The 20,980-nt window shown below is 38.9% G+C and overlaps 3 protein-coding genes across 5 annotated transcripts; 1 reads left to right on the plus strand and 2 right to left on the minus strand.

Moving 5' to 3' along the window:
• The first annotated feature begins 550 nt into the window (after positions 1 to 550).
• On the plus strand, positions 551 to 11,371 carry LOC103464913 (dnaJ homolog subfamily C member 16-like). The gene is made up of 15 exons (XM_008409314.3): positions 551 to 941; positions 1,116 to 1,182; positions 1,347 to 1,492; positions 1,784 to 1,959; positions 3,342 to 3,526; positions 3,783 to 3,887; positions 4,792 to 4,950; positions 5,066 to 5,196; positions 5,628 to 5,805; positions 6,016 to 6,198; positions 6,334 to 6,410; positions 6,689 to 6,769; positions 6,881 to 6,976; positions 8,691 to 8,861; positions 8,946 to 11,371. Exons 1-15 carry the CDS (start codon positions 751 to 753, stop codon positions 9,424 to 9,426), a joined length of 2,427 nt encoding a protein of 808 aa, XP_008407536.1. The 5' UTR covers positions 551 to 750; the 3' UTR covers positions 9,427 to 11,371.
• Positions 11,372 to 11,678: 307 nt separating this feature from the next.
• On the minus strand, positions 11,679 to 15,205 carry LOC103464914 (cytidine deaminase-like). 2 transcript variants are annotated; one of them, XM_008409317.3, is made up of 5 exons: positions 14,270 to 15,205; positions 13,471 to 13,649; positions 12,685 to 12,796; positions 12,332 to 12,389; positions 11,679 to 12,119 (listed from the first exon to the last, which is right to left on the minus strand). In XM_008409317.3, exons 1-5 carry the CDS (start codon positions 14,290 to 14,292, stop codon positions 11,979 to 11,981), a joined length of 513 nt encoding a protein of 170 aa, XP_008407539.1. In that variant the 5' UTR covers positions 14,293 to 15,205; the 3' UTR covers positions 11,679 to 11,978. The 2 variants fall into 2 exon arrangements, with proteins under 2 accessions (XP_008407539.1, XP_008407537.1); XM_008409315.3 differs by having other exon boundaries at positions 13,471 to 13,673.
• A 102-nt stretch (positions 15,206 to 15,307) lies between these two features.
• Positions 15,308 to 19,556, minus strand: LOC103464915 (trypsin-like). 2 transcript variants are annotated; one of them, XM_008409320.3, is made up of 6 exons: positions 19,395 to 19,556; positions 18,175 to 18,243; positions 17,913 to 18,063; positions 17,584 to 17,725; positions 16,565 to 16,816; positions 15,308 to 15,834 (listed from the first exon to the last, which is right to left on the minus strand). In XM_008409320.3, exons 2-6 carry the CDS (start codon positions 18,236 to 18,238, stop codon positions 15,685 to 15,687), a joined length of 759 nt encoding a protein of 252 aa, XP_008407542.1. In that variant the 5' UTR covers positions 18,239 to 18,243; positions 19,395 to 19,556; the 3' UTR covers positions 15,308 to 15,684. The 2 variants fall into 2 exon arrangements, with proteins under 2 accessions (XP_008407542.1, XP_008407541.1); XM_008409319.2 differs by having other exon boundaries at positions 18,175 to 18,246; positions 19,395 to 19,554.
• Between the last annotated feature and the right edge of the window lie 1,424 nt (positions 19,557 to 20,980).

A 20,980-nucleotide genomic window follows, 5' to 3' on the forward strand; every position in this document is an offset into this window, starting at 1 on the left:
GATGTATCTGAAGACAATAGAAGCCAGGGAAAAACATAGAATAAGAACGACTGTTGCAAACTGGCACATGCGCATTAAGATCCAGATTTTACTTTTGGAGGCACACAGGATGTTGTACAGACATTCCAAAATTAGAGCCCACAGCTGGATTTTGACTGTTGAAACAATGTATGTTCACAATGTAAAATAATTTTCTTACTGTTAATAATAATAAAACTAATCCAATCTAAAAAATATGTTACAAGTATGTTGAGAAAACAGAATACTGGTGTAATTAGGTAGTGTTTGTAAAATATGGACAATGTTAAGGGAGTTTCAAAAATTCTATATTGTTTACCTTCATTTTTCTTTCACTCCGATGTTCTCGTTTTGCTTGCTGTCAAAACGCGAACATCGGAAAATACACGAGCCGCACTTGTCAGCTTTGCTTGGCACGCACGTTTTGTTCAATTCTATGATTCATTTATTTTTATCTGTTTATTTGGTCATTTCAGGAGATCAGAAAAAAAGTATTTTGAAAGGTCAAACCGGAAGTTTTGCGTTTCATAGGTCGCTTTGGCCGCCATGACGCTATCGGTTTGCTAATGTCCATCATATAAGGAAAACTATGGCCTTGTCGTAGTAAAGCAGTCGTATATTACATGTAATTCGACTTGACGTTCAAACCTTCACTGATCTGAACATGTAAGGTTTATTCTCCGTTTTATGATAGCTAACTGTCGTAACGTCAGACTGTAGCAGCAGCATAAGATGATGACGGATCGGAGCACCGCTTGGATTGCTCGGACATGTCCAGTCACTCTCGCCATCTTTCTACTAATTATTACTTCACATGTGGTGCGACCGACTAATGAGCTTGACCCATATAAAGTCCTGGGGGTCAGCAGGAGGGCCAGTCAGGTAGAAATTAAGCGGGCATATAAGAACCTGGCCAGAGAATGGTGAGTAACACAAGTGTGTGAGAGAGGCCATTAGTTTGTATTGTGGGTCTGTCATGTTCCAACAAAAACCGGTGTCAATGATTACTGATCATTTAATGCGCCACATGGTCATTCAGCACTAAATATGTTGCAGTTGGCTAAATATATGCTATTGTTTATGATGTCTTTTTTTAGGCACCCGGACAAGAACAAGGACCTCAATGCTGAAGATATGTTTATTAAGATTTCCAAATCATACGAGGTGAGTTGAAGAAATATTATACAGGCTACACAACTGCTTGTTGTCATATCTTCTTTTCAGTTCCACTATATCGTTAATGAGTATAAAAATTCCTTACTTATGTTGACTTTATTTGTTTTATGAGTATAAAAACGGTCTCCTTTCACTTTTGTTTTTACTCACAGATCCTGTCAAATGAGGAGCGAAGGTCCAACTTTGACCGCTATGGGCAGATGGATGAAAACCAGCCTTTCGGACAGTCACAACATCATGGGTTCCGCCACTTTGACAACAGCTTCTACTTTGATGAGTCTTTTTTCCATTTCCCCAGGTATTATAGTTTTTGTTGTTGTTAATAATGCAAAGGAGATGGGTGCAGCTACAGGGTAGAATCTACCCCAAAATAACCAATAAAGTATCTGAAAATATATCAACCTAAAAAAATTATTCCCGCAAAATGGGCTCTTACTTTTCTAAGATAGCTGGGAGGGAAACTGTCCAAAGATCAAAGTTAGTCCACCCCTGCAAACTCCTCTTAATTTGCATGCATGTACAGATTCTTGATTTTGCAGAGCTTCTTGTTGGCAAACCCCAACACAAAAACATTTCTGTCTGGTTCCAGGTCCAGAGACTTTGCTGACAGCAAGTATATGCTGCACCATGCTCAGTTTAACAGCGACATTCTCCCAGACAGCTACAAGAGGCCGTACCTGATCAAAGTGACTTCTGAGTGGTGCTTTGCCTGCATCCACATCGAGCCAGTGTGGAAGGAGACGGTGGTAGAGCTGGAACCTTTGGGTACGGCTTTGAGTATTTTTAAAATCGTAACAATACTCCATGCCACATGTGTCAAAGTCAAGGCCAGGGAGCCAAATCTGGCCCACTGTAGCTTTTTAAAGTCACCCTATACACTCCAAAATACATCAATATATCCCTCCGGTTTTTCACAAACCTGCAAAATTCACACAAACTCAACAGCTCCCCACATTTTTTTTTGTCATTTTTGCTGCAAATTTCTCTCAAAATTGGCCAAAAACATTGGGTTTAAGTGACTGCTACCTCAGCCTTACCTGATGTCAAGTCAGTCCGTGATTGATGCAGCGATTAATAAAAATTCACATTTAGCATCCTACATTAGCGCAAATGTCATAAAAATTCCTTACAAATATTTCTAAATTAGCACAGCAAGATCTGTGATTTTGATTGAAAATAAAAAACAAAAAAAACACACACAATCACAAAATCCTGGATGGACTGATTGGTCTGAAAAGATCCATCCATCCATCCATCCATTTTCTTGCACCCTTGTCCCTTAGTGGGGTCGGGAGGGGTGCTGGTGCCCATCTCCAGCTAACGTTTCGGGCGAGAGGCGGGGTACACCCTGGACAGGTCGCCAGTCTGTCGCAGAGCAACACAGAGACACACAGGACAAACAACCATGCACACACACACTCACACCTAGGGGCAATTTGGAGAGGCCAATTAACCTGACAGTCATGTTTTTGGACTGTGGGAGGAAACCGGAGTACCCGGAGAAAACCCACGCATGCACAGGGAGAACATGCAAACTCCATGCAGAAAGACCCCAGGCCGGGAATCAAACCCAGAACCTTCTTGCTGCAAGGCAACAGCTCTACCAACTGCGCCACTGTGCAGCCCTGGTCTGAAAAGATGTTTGATATTATTTTATTTTAAGAAACACTTATTGAATGCTGACACAACTGTTTTAAATTGGTTTTATCAATACATGCGATTACACATTCTGCCAACAGAATCATTTAAATGTGCCTTTAATACTCTTATTTAAAAGGGTTTTAGTTGCTATAAAGCAGCGTGTGTTAAACATATCAAAGTCTGTAGAGTTGATTTGGTTTCAAACAAATCTATCCAATAAATAAGTGGATTATTGCATATCTCGACTGATTTTTGCGTCGACCTTAAAAATATTCCTCTATTAGGCTTTGTTAATAAGGATACAAGGCCCATGTGTTTATGTGTAATAAAATATACAAAATAAAATAAATCCTGAAAGGTTTCCACAGCTTTCTAGATCACACCTAGATGAGCAGTTCACTTTTAGATATGACAAATTTATACAAGTTTATCCATTGACCACGTTTGTTTGTTTTTTTTTTTTTTTTTACCTCATTGTATCGCTGCTTATGTCGATGTTGAATCAGGCGTGGGTATCGGCATCGTGGACGTGGGTTCTGAGCGTCGTCTGGCCAACCAGCTGGGAGCTTATCGGGCTCCCTCCATCATTGGGCTGGTGAACGGCAGGATGACCTTCTTCCATCAGCATGTGGTTCGGGAGCACCTGCGACAGTTTGTGGAGGATCTGCTGCCTCACAACCTGGTGGAGAGGGTAACTGCGTTTTCATTTCACCTTTACAAAGGTTTCTCTGGAGTTACTGCCTCACAGCTGCTTCTGCGGTTGATTCCTTTTCCATGCAGTCACACTAGAGATACGGTGGCTTTGTTCTTTATTTAAATCAGCATTTAGCAAACTGAGGTGTAAATACACGGCTGAGGGTCAAACACACCTACTTTCTATTGCCTTTGGTTTTCCTGTTTCCAACACTTGTCTGTCTTTTACTAACTTCTACGATGTTCTCTTACAGATCGACGACAACAACTATCAGGCTTTTCTTGACCGGTGGCATGTGGAAAATAAACCCAGTCTGCTGCTGTTTGACCAAGTTCCTGTTGTGCCTCTTCTTTATAAGGTAAAGGCATCTGGTCCACTTCAGCCATGTGAAAATGTATTATTAACCTACACATGTACCATTAATTGCTCGTCGCCTAGGCAACACTTATCTGTATGGAAAGGTCACAGTTTGACCATTTTTAATAGAAACAGGATTAAAATCCTTGGATAAATCAAGAACAAATACTTTCTTTAGATTATGTTTGATGTTATTGACAGTAGGCCTGTCGCGATAAACGATAAATCAATTAATTGCACGATAAATTAAACCTATTGACCTCATTTTAATTATCGAATTTATCGTCTCTTCCTGTCTTTTTTTCTTTCAATATATATCCCGCTGAGGATCTGGATTTAATTACACTGTCAAATAACGTTCAGCGTGAATAACTTTGCTCCTCATGTTAGCCTATTGTACCTTCGTTAAAAATGATTTAATGGATTTATTACAATTTACACTCTTAGTGTCTTTACACTATCCAGTGTGCTGCAGCAATCCCAATTTTCAGTACCTTTTGAGAAAGCAGTGCTGTTAAAAAATCTGTAGATGTGAAAGTATTCAGATTAAAATCTAAAAACACTTATCTTAAGTTGACAAAGTTACATTAAATTTGATTAAGTTGTCATGTTAGACTGAACTTAGTAAGCTATTAAGATGACTTTAATTGTATTAAAGTAATTATTTAAATCATAATGGTAAATGGTCTTGAAAAGTTTAATATGTCCCTTACTGATACCTAAAGAAAAAATGGAGATGTGAGCAAAACAATGTGGTAATTTTATATTTAATGGTGCAAAACATTTGGCCAACGTCTTGGACTGAAGCTAAAAAAAATCATGACATATTATTTTATAAGTAGAGAGTTTTGCCTATGCATGTATTCTGACATCATTCCTTTCTTTTCGACCTTACCCTCCTTCAGTTGACAGCTTTTGCCTTTAGAGACTACATTCGCTTTGGCTACGTGGATCAAGGCGCCACGACCAACACTAAGCTGCTGCGGCAGTTCAACATCAACACCTACGCTCCCACCATGCTGCTGTTTAAGGAGGACACAGAGAAGCCTGTGGACATCATCCAGGTACAACTTGTGTTCTCTGAAGCCCAGGGCTTCAAAAAAAGCCTATTAAAAAAATATATATATATTTTTTGTTTGATTTAAATTTTGAACTCCTCTTGACGTTTGTCTCTTCCAGGCCAGGGGGATGAAGAAGCAGCTAATGGACGAGTTTGTTACGAACAACAAATTCCTGCAGGTGCCACGGCTTGTCAACCAGCAGCTTTTTGACGAGCTGTGTCCCGTTAAGCAGTTCCACCGACGGAGGAAGTAAGGAAAATTAGCAGATTGTTGTTATAGTATGTTTATAGATTGCTTGATTAAACCCCTTTTTACAATAAAAATTTTTTCTGCCCCTTACACTTCTTCACTACATACAAAGTATGTTTGGGCGAGACAGAAACTAAGACTCTAAAATCATTTTAAAAATCATTATTGTGTCCATCAGTTTTCTAGCCTTTTCACAGATGTCCAGTTTATTTTAGAGGTCTCCATCACTCCATTGTTGTTCTGACTGTGCTTAGAATAGTTTTCCTGCCAGAAAGTGAACCTCTACCACAATGTCCAATTGCGGTTTCTAGCAGACATTCTTCATGTATTGCTCTTCATTTGGCTTCATTCTGCGGCTCAGTCAGAGTTATTGTTTCATAACCTAACCCTACTTTAAACTTGTGGGGTTTTTTTGTTTTGTTTTTTTCCAGGTATTGTGTGCTGCTCATCACTGGGGAAGACGAAGCCTTCCTCCCAGGCAACAAGGCTTTCGTGGACTTTGCCACTACTAACAAAAAAGACATCCTACGCTTCGCATACGTCTACCAACGTCAGCAGCAGCCTCTCTGTCAGGCGCTACTACCCAACCAGGCTGCCGCCTTCCCTCAGGTCGGTTCACGCACAAGAATCAGCAAACACCAAGGACAAGATGAACTTTTTAATTTTTTTTCTCCCAGCACTCCCCCCCCCCCTCCCCTTCCGTTGACAGCACACAAAACGATGAAGTCGTATAGGATTCGTTGTTTCGGATTACAGACATGCGACGTGCAATGCGCCGCGCCGCCTCGGTTTAAAAGTGCTCTCCGATAACACTGACAGGTGGTGATTCTGGAGAGGCGGAGTCAGGCAGGCAGGGTGCTGTTCCGCTCCGTGAGCAGCGGCTGGAACGGCAGCCAGGAGGACAAGTACCGGCTCCACGAGCAGCTGGAGCTGCTGCAGAAAGACCCCACCTACCTGAGCTCAGACACAACCTTACCGGAACTCAACAACGAGATGGCTCCGGTAAGTCACCCGATCGCAGTTTGGAGACAGAAAGCTGCATTTCTTATTTTTTATTTTTTTGCCTTGCAGTCATGTTTAATTTTTAATGGATGTTGCTGGGGTTTTTTTTGTGTGCGTTTTTGATCTTTTCTCCAGATTTTTATCATTCAGTGGATGAATGCTGCGTATGATTGCGTCCTTCAAATATATGATGGCCTTCTCTACTCAAACTGGTAAGACGGTACTCCCTCAGGAAACGGCAGAATGCGACGCAAAAAGAGATCAACTTTGTTTGTTGAAACAAGATCGGATGACGCTTTAAGATCTGCGTTGGTCCTTATTTAGTCTGTCCTGTTAAAGCTGCAGTGCTCCGCTTCGAAAGTTATACAACAACTAGGGACCAAATTGGCAACACAGTGTCTTTTTATGGGAGTGAATCAACAAATCCACCTGTGTCTGGGAATTTTAATGCATTTTTAAAAATAACATTCATATTTTTCCCCACTTATAGGCGAGAGATGATGCCTATCCTGTCCTTGATCTTCTCGGCTCTCTTCATTCTTTTTGGTACTGTGATAATTCAGGCTTTCAGGTGAGTCTTCATCTAATGCAGTCGGTTGAATGAGTGTGCAGAAATCTAACCTCCTAGTTCACAGCTAGAAGAGCCTTCACCTCTCATTCTCTCGTTTGCCGCTGTTCACAGTGAGCCAAGCGAGAGCAAACCTCAGAAACCGAAGCCAAAGGAGCAAAACGCAACTCAAACAGAGGATGATGCATCAAGCCGAGCAAATACCTCGAGGTAATGCAGTGAGTTGAAATGAGCGCAAGATGGACCCAATGTACGAGACGTCTCGCCTAAATATCTGTAACGATCTACTGGGTTTAGTAACTCCTAGTCTCAGACAAGCTCCTGCAGAGCATGCCTGAACACAAATGGGTAAATTATTTGCAGCTGGTCAGTTTTGCATCAACATTTTTTGGTTGAATTTCCACAAGTGCTTATATCAGCTCTGATATCACTGTAATTTTATCTCTCTGAAGTCCAATCAATGCGAGACCTCGCAAGATGGTTCCCGTCAAGCTCAGCGGGAATTTTGATTAAGCAGAATTGGAAAACAATAAAACATTTTGTTTTATTCACAAAACAATAAAACATTTGCCACTATGTTGAGGCAAGGTTCTATACACAGTATTGAAATAGATTATTATTATTATTATTTATTTATTTTTAACCATTTTCCAGGTTTTGATAAGTTTGGACAAAAGAAAATTGAGAAATGTTTAATTTGAAAGACTTCTTTCTTTGATTTCAAGAAAAAAAATGTAGCGATTTTTAATAAATTCAGTTTTTTTGCATTAGCAGGCATTTTAGTTACATTACTTATCTTTGATTTACCACATCACCTTTTTTTTATTAATTGAGTAAATGTACACTCAACAAAGGGAAAAATGGATAATTTCACTTCTTTCTGGACTTTAAACAACTTCAGATTCTGGTTGAGCTGGGCTTGAAAAGTGCTAATTTTGAAATGTTTATGAGCAAAATACTTAACTTTAAAAGTAAATTTACAGTCATTCTTATTTGGCAAATACAAATAAAGTTTAAAACGTTGCTATAAAAATTGTCCGAATTAGTCCAGATGTACAACATGTTCCCAATGACTAAAATAAATCTATAGACTTTCTTAAATGTATACTTTCTCCTTCAATTCATACTTTACTTTTAATTTAACAATTGATTAGGGTTTCTAGGACCTTTCTAAGTAGTCAGTGACTTTTTGTTTTAACGGTGGATAATTATGATGCGACACAGAACTCATATTTAACATTCAGACAACACACAGTGAGCAGAATGGTAGGAAAAATGTAAAAAAAAAAAATCTAAAGCTGTACTCCAGCATCATGGAGTCACCAGATCTCCTCGACAACCATTAGATATGCTACACATACCAAGTAGTGTGTTTGGGTGACATGCCAGAAACCTTTGCTTTTAGTCACAGACACAAATGTGTTACAAAACTCCACTGGGACTTTAATTGGAACTGCGTCCTTCCTCTGCAATAATCACTACCGTTTTGTTTTTTATGAACCAAAAGCTTGAGTGGTGGAGGATCTGTCATGCTGTGGGCCTGTCAAAGTACTTGGTGTCATGAACTCTGAAATTCCAGATTTAAAATGAAATCGGGTGGAGCTGACTAAAAGTCTATCATCAATCATCGTCAACAATAATTGCTTCACACAACACACACACACGCACACACACAAGTGTTTCCCCTCTTATTAAGCGTGCTCAAATTAATTGTTAAACGTTTCTAAAAAATGTTCGGGGTGAATTTTTACTTCAGTAAGAAAAAGTGGAATACATTTTTTTTAAATAATGTTTTTATACACATCCCTACATGCACCTGTATCCATTTCAACGATGCACCAAATATTCCCAAAGTATGGAGTTCCTGGCATCATTTACGCTGTTGTTCTCCGGTCAACTCTCCTCTCCCCTTGTTGTTTCGCAGCCGTCCTCCGAGGAAGGACTTTGTGGAAGTGACAGAGCTAACAGACGTCACCTACACCAGTAACCTGGTAAAGCTGAGACCGGGCCACATCAACGTTGTGCTGGTGCTCACCAACGCCTCCAAGAACGCTCTGCTCCGGAAGTTTGCAAAGGAGGTTTTCTCTTTCTCTGGGTGAGCCTACTAAGATGCATCAGCAGTGTTAAGAAATGACCCGTAACTCCTGTTGTCCATCCTTAAATTGCTGTCCTACTTCAGCACTCAGACCTTCCACTTCTCCTTCCTCAACGCGGATAAGCACCGCCACTGGATGCCTTCGCTCCTTCGCTCCGCTTGTCCCGCCGGGCCAAGCGAAAGCCACTCGGACGACGAGGAGTCCTCGGACTACACGGGCCACGTCCTGGCTCTCAACGGCCACAAGAAGTACTTTTGTCTCTTCAGACCCGTCTTCACCGGGGACGACCCCGACGACTCGTCGTCCGACTCCTCCGACTGCAAGAGGAAGTCGCGCTCCAGATCCAGGTCCAGCTCCCACTCCCGCTCCCGCTCTCACTCCAGGGAAGACAGAGCCGTCCCCAAGAGAGGCTCGAGCAGGCCCACCAGCATAGAGGTCCACCACAAGCTGGACAGGCTGGGGTTGTGGATGGAGCGGCTCATGGAGGGCACCCTGCCCAGGTTGTACGTCTCGTCGTGGCCTACGCTGAACGATGCCTCCAGCGCCTTCTCCGCAGAGAGCTGAGGTCAGAGAAAAGAACAGCTGCACCTTATGTTTTTTTGTTTTTTTTCCCCCTCCTGAACAAAGAAAGCTGCAGATCAACCATGTTGTTTTCAAATAACTGTTTAAGTTCTGTGTAGCGCGGCACTGAGCTGTTGGTGAGCAGCAACACCTCGTCCCATATTTCTTCGTCATATTCACACAGTCTGGATGAATCACAGTGCAGGAGATGTTAGCTGTGTCTAGCCCTGTCTGAAATTGGACATTTATTTGGTTATGTGTGTTTTGTTACGCCGTTGCGTACCATAGGTTTTATTTGTAAATCTCGGTCATAATTACATGGGATGAAAATCCTCCAGTAACATCCGTCGAAAGGATTTGGTGCAGACACACCCGGCTCAATCACAGGCCCAGATGCAAACACTGCTTTCATCACAGCCGAATGGACTTGAACGTAAACGCAAGAGCAAAGACGAAGCAAAAAAATAACAAAATGACAAGGAAGAGTTCTGAGAAAAGCCCTGGCAGGATAATGAAAAAGCTTCCAGAGGCAAGAAAGATCTTCTGCTTACACAAACACTATTCCTTACATACAGGAGATGTACATTCAGCCTGTATGGTGGATTATAGAGCTTGGATATTTAATGTCCAAAACATCCAATCCAGGACCTATGTATGTGGGATGTATTTGTTGGGCTGAAATCAGATCCAGCAGCAAGAAAAATGTCTGAGCTTATCTCTAAATATTTATTGTTGCATTAAGAAGTCATCTAAATGCTGGAACTCAAGAGAAAATGTCAAAAACAAACAGAGAAGCAGATTGTGAGTATAATTCAGTCCTGTCGTTTCTTTTCTCTTTTTCTGCCATATCGGCTACAGAAATGTCTGTGGTAAAGAGATTTTTATCTTCTTCATGAATACCATGAAGAAGATCTGTAGAGAAAAGGCGGATGCGGTATGTGGCTTTTTATGTGTACACGTTTTCTTCATCCGACCCCAGGAGTTTGATTCTCTGCTGTCTTTTATTTATTAGGTGAAGTCATTCGGTGTGTGGCATTTTTTTGCACCACTTAAATTATTTAAACACGCACCAAGCCTCTGAAATGCACCACAAGCTTTGAAGCTTTTTTTTTTTTTTTAAATAAGACTTTTCTTTATAGATTGATTTTCAGCATGTGGTCTGAAGGAATAGAGTTAGGCTCAGAATTATTCATACCCCTGGCAGATTTCAAACTCCCAAGAACTTTTTATTTAGCACATGTTGAAACTTACTTAAGCCATTACTTGATCAGCGATAAAGCCTTTAGTGGTATTTCAGCAATCAAACACTCCTTAAAATTCATGAATCTTACAGATCCCAGTCAGGACTTTAACTAGGCTGCCTCAGTGCTAAGCAGTTATTACATCCAGTCAGAGGAAACCTGTTTGCCAAATGTTTCTTTAAATCTACCAGACACACTTTTCAGTTTAATCACAAAACGTATTTTTTTCTCCCCCTTAATTTTTTTAGCTGATGGAAATTTAAACTTTGAAACTGCTTCAAGAGATTTTACACATCAAATAGGGATATTCGGTCGGAAATGTTCATTTAAAAACTAAATTTTTTTGTCTTAAGTTGGGAGAAACAGTCGGAACATATTATTCTGTCCTTCTGTAAATCTTAACCTTTAACCTCAAACGTGTAAGCTTCAAGTAGGTAGACTCAAAAAACGCTGCTGGATAAATGTTTTTATTTTTCCCACTGCATAAATATTTCACTTTTCCTGATGATTAATTCCTTAACTGTTAATGATCCTTTGCTGCTCAACAAGTAATATTTGTTGTACACTGAAACCTTAACATCGTTTTCTGGTCTAACTGTAGAAAATGAAAGAGGACTCATTTTCAGAAAATGTTTATTTATTAAAATGTGTGCATCAATTTCTGTTTTTGCTTCTTGGAACTAATAAATATTTTTTATCTACATTAAGAGAGCATCAGTTGTTTTTGACTCAGTGGTGCAAAACTGAAAACAAATCTGTTCATATTTTTATAATGCAGATATAGAACTTTTAAATATTGTTTGTTGGCAGACAATACAAAAATTGATATTAATCATAAATATAACTGCTGCTAAACATGTAATGTTTACTGTTAAAGGTGTGTGCAAAACAAAAAAAAAACTTAAGTCAATTTCTTTTATTGCAGTACAATAGCTTCACTGAAACTTTTAGAAAAACTCGTTTGATTTTTTTTTTCATTAGACATTTACCTATTCAAATTAGTACTTTGTATCTTAGATCCCCAACATGGAAAAAAACATGAAAACAATCAAATTATTCAAATTAGGCAAATTTATGATAAGCTTTAAACATAAGGGAGGTAAAGACCAATGCTTATTCTCAAGCACAGTTTTCAGTTTGAGATTACGCAATTGCAGATAGATATGCTTCTATTCTATATATATATTTTCTTTTTCCTTTTTTTTACTCATACTTTACCAAAGATGAGAATAAATGTAGAGAAGGCTGTGTGTATGCTAAAACAGAGTACACCTCATGTTGTTTCTGTAAATTAACTTGTCATATAATCCAAGCTCAGTGTTTGCTGGGAATGTTGGACACCTTCTTGTTGGACAGGTCATCGGGGCCAAAAGAGCGCGGCAGTAGCTCGTCCACAGTCATCTTCTCGTACGACTTATCGGTCTTTGTAAGGTAAACGTCCCATTTACACCCAAACTGTAGTTGGAAGAATAAAAAGATAAGAATAAATACTTATCTTTATCTTTCTATCTTAGATGGTTCATTCACAAATTCATAATAAGATGCCATGTATTACTCAGCAATACATGTACTGCCTGTGTTTTTTGTATGTAGCCTCAAACTACTGTAATATGTACTGCCTGGAGACAGAAAAAAACAGGTATTGATAGTACAAAAACACATCATACCTCTCTCATGACTTGTCTGCAGGCTCCACATGGGGAGATGAACTCTGTTTCCATATCACTGAAAGATCAGAAGGCACAATTTCCTTTAAACTACAATAAATGCATTTCCCCATTGGGAGACAATGACTCAGATTTAGCTGGATAGTGTCACTGAGTAGAGAGGGCTTTTTATGTCTGAGAATGTATCATTTTATTATCAAACTTGTGTGAAACTGTGTATAATTATTTAGGCATTTTGATTTGCAAAAAGAAATGCAATGTGAAGTGACTCATGGTTTGATAATGCAGAAGGGTCTACAGGACAAATTCCTGTCCAGGGTGAATTCCACATACCAATCAAAGGCGCTAGTTACCTGGCGATGGAAATGGCAATGAAGTCTTTGTAACCTTCTGACACGGCCTTTGCAATGACATTTCTTTCGGCACACACTCCCAGATTGTAACATGCGTTCTCCACATTGCAACCTGACAGAGGCACAAACAGACGTAATGAGTGATCCTGTAAAGAGACCCACTACAGGTTAAAAAAGCCGGCTTATTTACTTATTCAGGTCTTTCCAAACAGTGACCGACTCTCTGGGTCTTTGGACTCCCAGCTGTTTGCTTGTCATTCACCTCACCACCCTTCACCCAACCCCCTCGTGTGATGAAAACAGGTGACTTGTCAAGCTTTGTGCTGTCCAGCAATGCTGACAGGACATCTGTGTCCGTGTACAAGGTGAGGTAGTCACAGATTGCATCTATATCATTAAAAGGTAGCATGCGATTCTGTCAGATGGACTTATGACGCCCTGTCACCTGAGAGGATTATTGATTGATAGGCTGGATTGTAATCCTTTACTCTGAATTTTCCACATAGTTAACTCTTGGGTAACAATTAACATTATTTAGCAGCATCAGTTTCACAGCAGACCTACATATGTGCCGTTTAGATCATGAACTGAGTATCTTATCCCAGAAGTCAGAACTGATTTGACTGAGTCAGACTGCGTAACACTGAACACTATGTACTTACAGTTTTTCAAAACTCCTGAAGCCCAGTCATAAGCAATGCTACTAGTTTTCTGTTCATCCGAAAATCAAATTCAACCTCTGATCATTCTATTTGCTTTCCTCAGCTGTCCACACCCACAACTTACCTGTAAAGACGCGGCCGTCTCGAGTCTTGACTGCAGCTCCCACTCTAAATTTGCTGTAGGGAGAGTAAGAATGTTCTTTGGCCTTGTGGGACTGATCAATCAGTTCCTTAACTTCCTCCTGTGACAAGTGCCTTTGGTCCATCCTGCGTCCTTTATCTTGTTGGGTTGCTTTTGAGCATCTAAATGAGAATGATATGGCTCTGCTTTAAATGTGAAAAGGACAGAGGGAAAAGGGGTGAGGGTGCAGTCATACAGCCAATCGGAAACCAACCCAACATGGCGTCATGAAGAAAAGGGGAGGTGGTTTTAATTCGCAATAAAAAGTTAAAATTGGTGGAACAATTTTGCTTAAAGCTAATTTCACTGCTCTAAATAAAATGGATATTTGTTCTAACCATTTTATGAACTAAACTTATTTCTCACTTTTTGTTTCTTTCCTTGGAATTGCTAAACACAGAGCAAAACAGCAACTCCTCTGCAGTCACACCCTTTGGTTTAGCGTCAATTCCTGCATTTCCCATTCAGACATGTTTTTCCAAATAAACTGGTTAAACAATCCAAACTAGGTCTGGTTCATAAAATATCTGGATTTGTCAAACACCTTGAAATGTATTTAAAAATTAATATTGGTGGAACAATTTTGAAAAGAATTTTAGTATGCTTAAAGCTTCACTGCTCTAAATAAAATGGTTACTTATTTCTCACTTTTTGTTTCTTTCCTTGGAATCGTTAAACACCGAGAGCAAAACAACAACTCCTCTCCAACTCCAACCTTTGGTTTAGTGATTTAGTGGCTCACCTGACAGGAATCTCTTCCTCCATCAGTGGACCCAGCACAGATCATGTTGTTTGTGATCCTGAAGTAGTAGTAGTGCCAACAGTCTGCGAAGTAATCCACGTCTACAGACATCAGCTCAGGCTCTGGCCATAGACCCGCTAACTGTACAAAGTTTTTCAAAGTGCCCGTGCCGGGCAAAATAACTGAACTGACCACTTGGCTGATGACAGCAGGGCGGTTCAATTGACCACAGAAGAACAAACCAGTCAGCCATCTGAAAATGATCACAGCTGACCCTAATTTTGAAAATGAATAAGGTAGCAATGCAACTACGCTGTTGTTGCCATTTTTTTGATTGGTCCTGAGATTTTGCATATTCCTTTTTTGCATTATTACAAATGAAATCCCATTCCTAGCTTGCAGATTTTCCTAAAGTATGCATTGGTCTGCAGAAAGAATTCAAATGTTGCAATTCATATCACTATTATTATTCTCATTGTTGCATTTTTTTACCTTTCCAAAAATACTCTGGATTTTTGTTAAAATTATGCTTGCTGCAGTAATGAAAATAGTAGAGAAAAGTATGAATAGAAATATTTACATTAAGATTGAGATTAAAAATATATATTAATAAATTACTTAATTATTGTAAGATAGTGTGTCTGCACATGATAACACAGAATATTTACATATTCCATTCAGATACAATTTTCACATTCCCAGCTAAAGGCGTTGACTAAATTTAAAATAGCGTATTAGTGCAGCAAACATGCTACAGTTTTCATTTTCTCTGTGTGTTATTTTGCCCGTCGCTATGGTATCATGGTCTGAAAATGCAGTCTATACAATACCTCTAACTGGCTGTCGTTCTAAACCATGTCATTCTAACTCTACTGTAAATTTGCCCGTCGTTTGACATCCTCTTTTACATTTTGTAATAGAGGATGTCCATTACAAAATGTAATACACAAAAAGTAATACACGTGTCTTTCAGTATTTTGAAAGATACGTGTTCATGTTTAGCTCAAGGCGAGCAAAACAACAAAAAGGACAAGTCAGTTTGAGAAAATATGTATCTTTATTTTAGCGGGGTTTTTTTGTACTAATTAGAAGAATTGTTTGAGAGGGGTAAAAAATCCCAGACATGAATTTGCAACCTTATTTGAAATAGGGTCTAAAAAAAAAACAATGAAAGTGTATCTATTAAAAAAAAAAAAAAAATTGTGTCTCTGTGTTGATCTGTTATAATAATAAGAATAATCTGAGTTCCAGTCATAGATTAAAAAAAAAAGTGTAAAAAATTTCACTCTGTAAGTTTGGTCATCTGAACAGATTCATTCAAGTTTATTAAGATAAACTATCAAAACGACAGAAAAGCCTTTTGATCTTCAGCATCCATTTGAAGATTCATCTGAGGAGGGTCTTCTGGTGGATGGTTAGCTGTTCTGGATGACCCGGTCGATCCATGAGACGTAGTTTCTCACATTAGTGTAGACCCCGGGGTAAAAAGCATAAGCACAGCCGATGCCCCATGACACAATGCCTTCCAGTCTGCCGTTGCAGACCAGCGGTCCTCCTGAATCTCCCTGGCAGGGACAAATGAAGGGGATATTTTTTAGAGCTAAATCCAAGTAATCTAAAGTGATTAAATAGGTTTTAATTAAAAATCAATCTTTCGTGAGTGACAACCATCCCCAATTCTTGTTTTTTTTTTTTTGTTTTTCTTCTCAGATAAACTATTTAAACAATCTGAACTAGGTCTGGCTCATAAAATATTTGGATTTGTCAAACACCTTGAAATGTAAAACAAAATTAACATTGGAGGAACAATTTGCAACAGATCTTAGGTATCCTTAAAGCCTCTTTCACTGCTCTGTCTGGCAAAGAAAATGAAGTAATACAGTGGCTATTGTTCTAACCATTTTATCAACTAAATTTAGTTCTCACTTCCTGTTTCTTTCCTGGGAATTGTTAAACACTGAGAGCAAAACAAGAACTCATCAGCTGTTACACCCTTTGGTTTAGCGTCAATTCCTGCATTTCCCATTCAGACATGTTTTTCCAGATAAACAATCCAAACTAGGTCTGGTTCATAAAATATCTGGATTTGTCAAACACTTTGAAATGTATTTAAAAATTAATATTGGTGGAACAATTTTGAAAAGAACTTTAGTATGCTTAAAGCTTCACTGCTCTAAATAAAATGGTTACTTATTTCTCACTTTTTGTTTCTTTCCTTGGAATTGTTAAACACAGAGAGCAAAGCAACAACTCCTCTCCAACTCCAACCTTTGGTTTAGTGATTTAGTGGCTCACCTGACAGGAATCTCTTCCTCCGTCAGTGGACCCAGCACAGATCATGTTGTTTGTGATCCTGAAGTAGTAGTAGTACCAACAGTCTGCGAAGTAATCCACGTCTACAGACATCAGCTCAGGCGACAGGCTCTGGCCATAGACAGAGGTGACTCCCCAACCGCTAACGGTGCACCGAGCAAAGTTTTGCAAAGTGCCCATGCGGGGCAAAATAGCTGGACTGACCACTTCGTTGATGACAGCAGGACGGTCCATCTGACCACAGAAGAACAAACCAGTCGGTTGGCCATCTCAAAATGTTAGCAATGCATTTAAGATACTTTTCAGCAACAAATCCTCACTGGTATCATGTAAGTCTGCTTTGTAAAATGTCCAAGTGAATTTAAAAAATGAAAAAGGCGACAATGAAACTACACTGTCGATGCCATTTTTTTCTCATTAGTCATTAGATTTTGCATATTTTGCCTTTTTTGGGGGGGAATTATTGCACTTGGTGTTGCAATCCAAATCATAACATGCATACATTTTTAAATATTCATCTGTAGAAAGACTTCAAATGTTGCATTTATTATTATTATTATTATTTATTATTATTATTATTATTATTATTATTATTATTATTATTATTATTATTATTATTATTATTATTATTATTATTATTATTGCACTTTTTTTAACCTCCCAAAAGTCCCCATAAAATAATAATTGCAGAGAAAAAATTGCTAAAAAATACTTGTATACATTAATTGGACTTCACATTAAAAATATATATAACTAAATGACATTGAAATATACTGCTATATATTTACATATGGTTGCATATTTAATTTAAATACTACTTTTGGACACCAATTAGATTTGAAATGTGTGCATAACGTCAGCTGACATGCTAACGTTTTTATCTTCTCTCTGTTGTTTTTCACATCTCTGGGACATTCAGTCCACACAGTGGCTCTAACTACCCATTTCTGAGTGACTCAGCATTTTCTAAATCCAAACATTTGTCACAGTGCATGTTTTACCTTAAGAAGCATGATGTCGTTGTCAAGGTTCCAGTAATTGAACTGGTAATGTTTTATGATTAACAAGACGTCAAATATTTGCTCATATCCTTCCTTCTCTTTGATGTTATGCTCCCCCAGGACCACTTTCATCAGTTGATTCCTGCAGAGGTTATTAAAAAAAAGTAAACAATTCGTGTTTATTTAAAGAGTTATGTGATGTTATTTCTTTCTGCCATAAAAGACTAACTATGATAATGCATTCTAAGCGTCACGATGTAGACTAACTTCTGATACACGTTAATGTGTGTTGGTGTGGCTGGTGAAGGCGGACAGCTGCAATAACTTACGGCCTCCAGCAGTGGGCAGCAGACACCACCCACTGCGGGTGAACCAGGGTGCCTCCACAGAAGAGGGAATCTCTGTACAGGAGAGCGGCTTGATATTTGATAGAGTAAGGCTCTACCACTGTGCCACCAACAATTCTGTTATCATTCTCAACTAAAAGAGACAAAGAAACACAAAACATTCTTTCTCCTCTACGAAAGGTTGCATTTGCAAGCAGATCCAAGTGAATATTCTGGCAAAACAACAATGCGTATTATTTCTCACCTGCCAGGCTAGCAACAATCAGGGCGAGCAGTAAGAGGAGACAGTAGGGATCAAGTTGCGTCATGTCAGCTGCTACAATATATATATAAAAAATAAATACAGACAATAAAAATCAAGTTAAGACAAAAATCCTCACGGAAAGCTGATTGAAAAGGGCACGAGCGTCATACTGTTCATACACACAAAATAAACAAGTAATATTAATTAATTCCATTTTGAATTGCTAAATGAATAACAGAGAGACAAGCGGTAAAATAAATCTCAGAAGTAAGATCATTTTCACAGAGCAGCAATATATCCTAACTATCAAATGCACGAAATGCGTAATTCTTCAGGATCAACTCTTGCACCGAAGTTTGGAGTTGTGATCAGAACAAAATATAACAGATTATAACATGACATAATGCAATACAACATATCACAACATATGTAACATGACAGTTACTCTAACAACATAAGAAAATGCAACATAACATAAAGTAATGAAATGTGATGTAAATAATCCAACATTTTCTTACATTTCATTGCATAATGTAAAGTAACACTATAGGTAAAATAACATAATGTAACTCTATGTTATATATAACATAACATAACATAACATAACATAACATAACATAACATAACATAACATAACATAACATAACATAACATAACATAACATAACATAACATAACCGTGAAGAAAAGAGCTCAAGAATCATTCAAATTTAGATTTAGGTTTGCAGTAATCTTTCACAATGGTCAACATGTTTCTTTTGACTGGATGCAACATTAATCTTCTGGGGCGCCCCAGCCAGATTATGTAGATGGAGACAAAGATTAGGGCAATAGCAATGAGGCCTTCCATCCTGAAAGACTTGGAGCTTGTCACCAAAGAGAAATAATCAAATCACCAGCAGAAACATTGCAAACAGCTGGCAGGCACTTATAAAAAAAGGTTTAAATGCTGTACTGCCAATTAAAATTTTTCACTCGATCATTTGGAGGTGTATACCAAAAAGTCTTTCATGCTCTAAATGTCAAGTGACGTGTAAAAAGACAAACTGATACTTGTTTAACATTGTTTTGTTGCGTAGAGATTCCTGTCTCATTTGCAATCGCAAAAACAACTTCTTGAGCAGCGAATGAAAATGAAATAAAGCCTTTTAAATCTAAGTCTGCCAGAGATGCGAATAACACTCTCACTGCTAAGTGGAAACAATACATAAGCTTTCTCACCTTATTAACAGTTGTGTCAAAATCCTCCAAGTTACCAGCTTCAAGACACACTAAAACATTCCCACACATCAAGAGGAGACGGAGAAGTCTCAGGATTCTTTTATACTCTAAATAAGCCTGTCCCTCTCATTATCCCTCACCATTATTAACATCTCTGTCACATTCAGAAAGGAGAGTATCTGACCCAGTACTAGAAGAAGAAAAAAAACCCCACTTTATCCTTCTTTTATTACACCTTTTCCTTCGGGGGGCCTTTGTTCTCACTTATTGTTTGGCGTTGCAGATAAAGTGAATCTTTGCAGACATGAAACCCAACAAGCCAATGACAACCTATACTCGTTCGACATGTTGTTTTTATATCCAGCGATGTTATAAAGAGCCCTCTAGTGTTCTGTCCACCTGAGATGTGGCAGGAGACGATGGCAGTCATTCTTTCTTTGAACAAGGAAAAGTTTTCTTTTTTTTCCCCCTCTAGTATTCCTGTAAAGCTGGTCAGAGAGTAAATCTGCTTAACCCTCTTTGTACATCTCACACTTGACTCGTGATCAAAAGCAACGACCATGTGCCAAGGTGTTGCTGACCGTGCTTCAGCTGAATCGCGCTCAAATGTAGCTCCTTTTTTATTTCATTCTCCCCCACCCCCCTCACTCACAGCCATGTTCACCCCAGACTCCCCTCGCTTATTTCCTTACAGAGTGTGCAGACAAATGGGTGTTTGCAACTCCTAGCCTACATACAATCAGCACTCCCCGAGGTGTCGCTCCACCTGTGAGGTTGGAAGGTGATAGCATGCTCAGCTTTCCCTCGGGTGAAGCGCCGCTGTGACAAAACAGAGTTCGCCTTTGTGTCTGGTGTGTTTGTGAGACAGGGAATGTTTTTGGAAATGAATGTTGGAGTTGAAAAATAGAAAAGACAAGACAATCAACCGTTTCCCACAGAACAACACAAACTAGAGCGAAAGGAGGGTGATGCATGGTTTAAAAAAATAAAATAAAATTTATGAATAAAAACATGCAAAGGTGTGTTGTGCATTTTCCGCCTGAACTGACAAGAATGGCAGGAAGAGAGATAATCATAGAAATAGCCATGATATCTCTGGAGAAGCTGCAGAGGTCCACTGTTTAGGAAATCCATTAACAAGACAAATACAGAATCATAACTGGATTTTCTTGGGCTGTTTCAGAACATAAATATGGTTCCATCTGAACCATTCCATGTAAGTCTGGATGTGTATTTACTTTGTTTCAGTAACTCCAACCATCGTTCCATCTCCTGCTAAAGAAAAACGTCCTCACGCAGCATGATGCTACCACCACCATGTTCCATATTGGGGGTTTGGTCTCAGTTGAAATAAATGAAGTTTAAAAACTTGCTGTTCATAAAAAAAATAATAATAATGATATACAAAAGAAAAAAAAAACTTAGAAAGAAAATTTTGGAAAGTCTTTTTCACCATTTTCTTGCTGTCTGGAGGAAAACAGTTAATCTGGTGGCGCGTTCATTTGCAGCTCAGACTTGGGAAACACCTGGCCATGGAAGGTCACAACACACAAAGCCGTCTCTCCCTTTCTCTGGGTAAAACATCA

This window comes from Poecilia reticulata, chromosome 5, assembly GCF_904066995.2.
Source record: "Poecilia reticulata chromosome 5, P_reticulata-male-v2, whole genome shotgun sequence".
Lineage (NCBI taxonomy): Eukaryota > Metazoa > Chordata > Actinopteri > Cyprinodontiformes > Poeciliidae > Poecilia > Poecilia reticulata.

Bases quoted from the DNA above. Each gene is read 5' to 3' on its own strand.
- LOC103464913 (XM_008409314.3), top strand. From the start codon at position 751: ATGATGACGGATCGGAGCACCGCTTGGATTGCTCGGACATGTCCAGTC. The intron at 1,493-1,783 runs GTATTATAGTTT...GTCTGGTTCCAG, and splicing joins TCTTTTTTCCATTTCCCCAG to GTCCAGAGACTTTGCTGACA. The intron at 6,770-6,880 runs GTGAGTCTTCAT...CGCTGTTCACAG, and splicing joins GTGATAATTCAGGCTTTCAG to TGAGCCAAGCGAGAGCAAAC.
- LOC103464914 (XM_008409315.3), bottom strand. From the start codon at position 14,292: ATGGAGGAAGAGATTCCTGTCAG. The intron at 12,797-13,470 runs GTAAGTTGTGGG...TGCCTCTGTCAG, and splicing joins AGACGGCCGCGTCTTTACAG to GTTGCAATGTGGAGAACGCA. The intron at 12,120-12,331 runs GTATGATGTGTT...TTCCAACTACAG, and splicing joins GCAGACAAGTCATGAGAGAG to TTTGGGTGTAAATGGGACGT.
- LOC103464915 (XM_008409320.3), bottom strand. From the start codon at position 18,238: ATGACGCAACTTGATCCCTACTGTCTCCTCTTACTGCTCGCCCTGATT. The intron at 17,726-17,912 runs GTAAGTTATTGC...TAACCTCTGCAG, and splicing joins GCTGCCCACTGCTGGAGGCC to GAATCAACTGATGAAAGTGG. The intron at 15,835-16,564 runs GTGAGCCACTAA...TGTCCCTGCCAG, and splicing joins GAGGAAGAGATTCCTGTCAG to GGAGATTCAGGAGGACCGCT.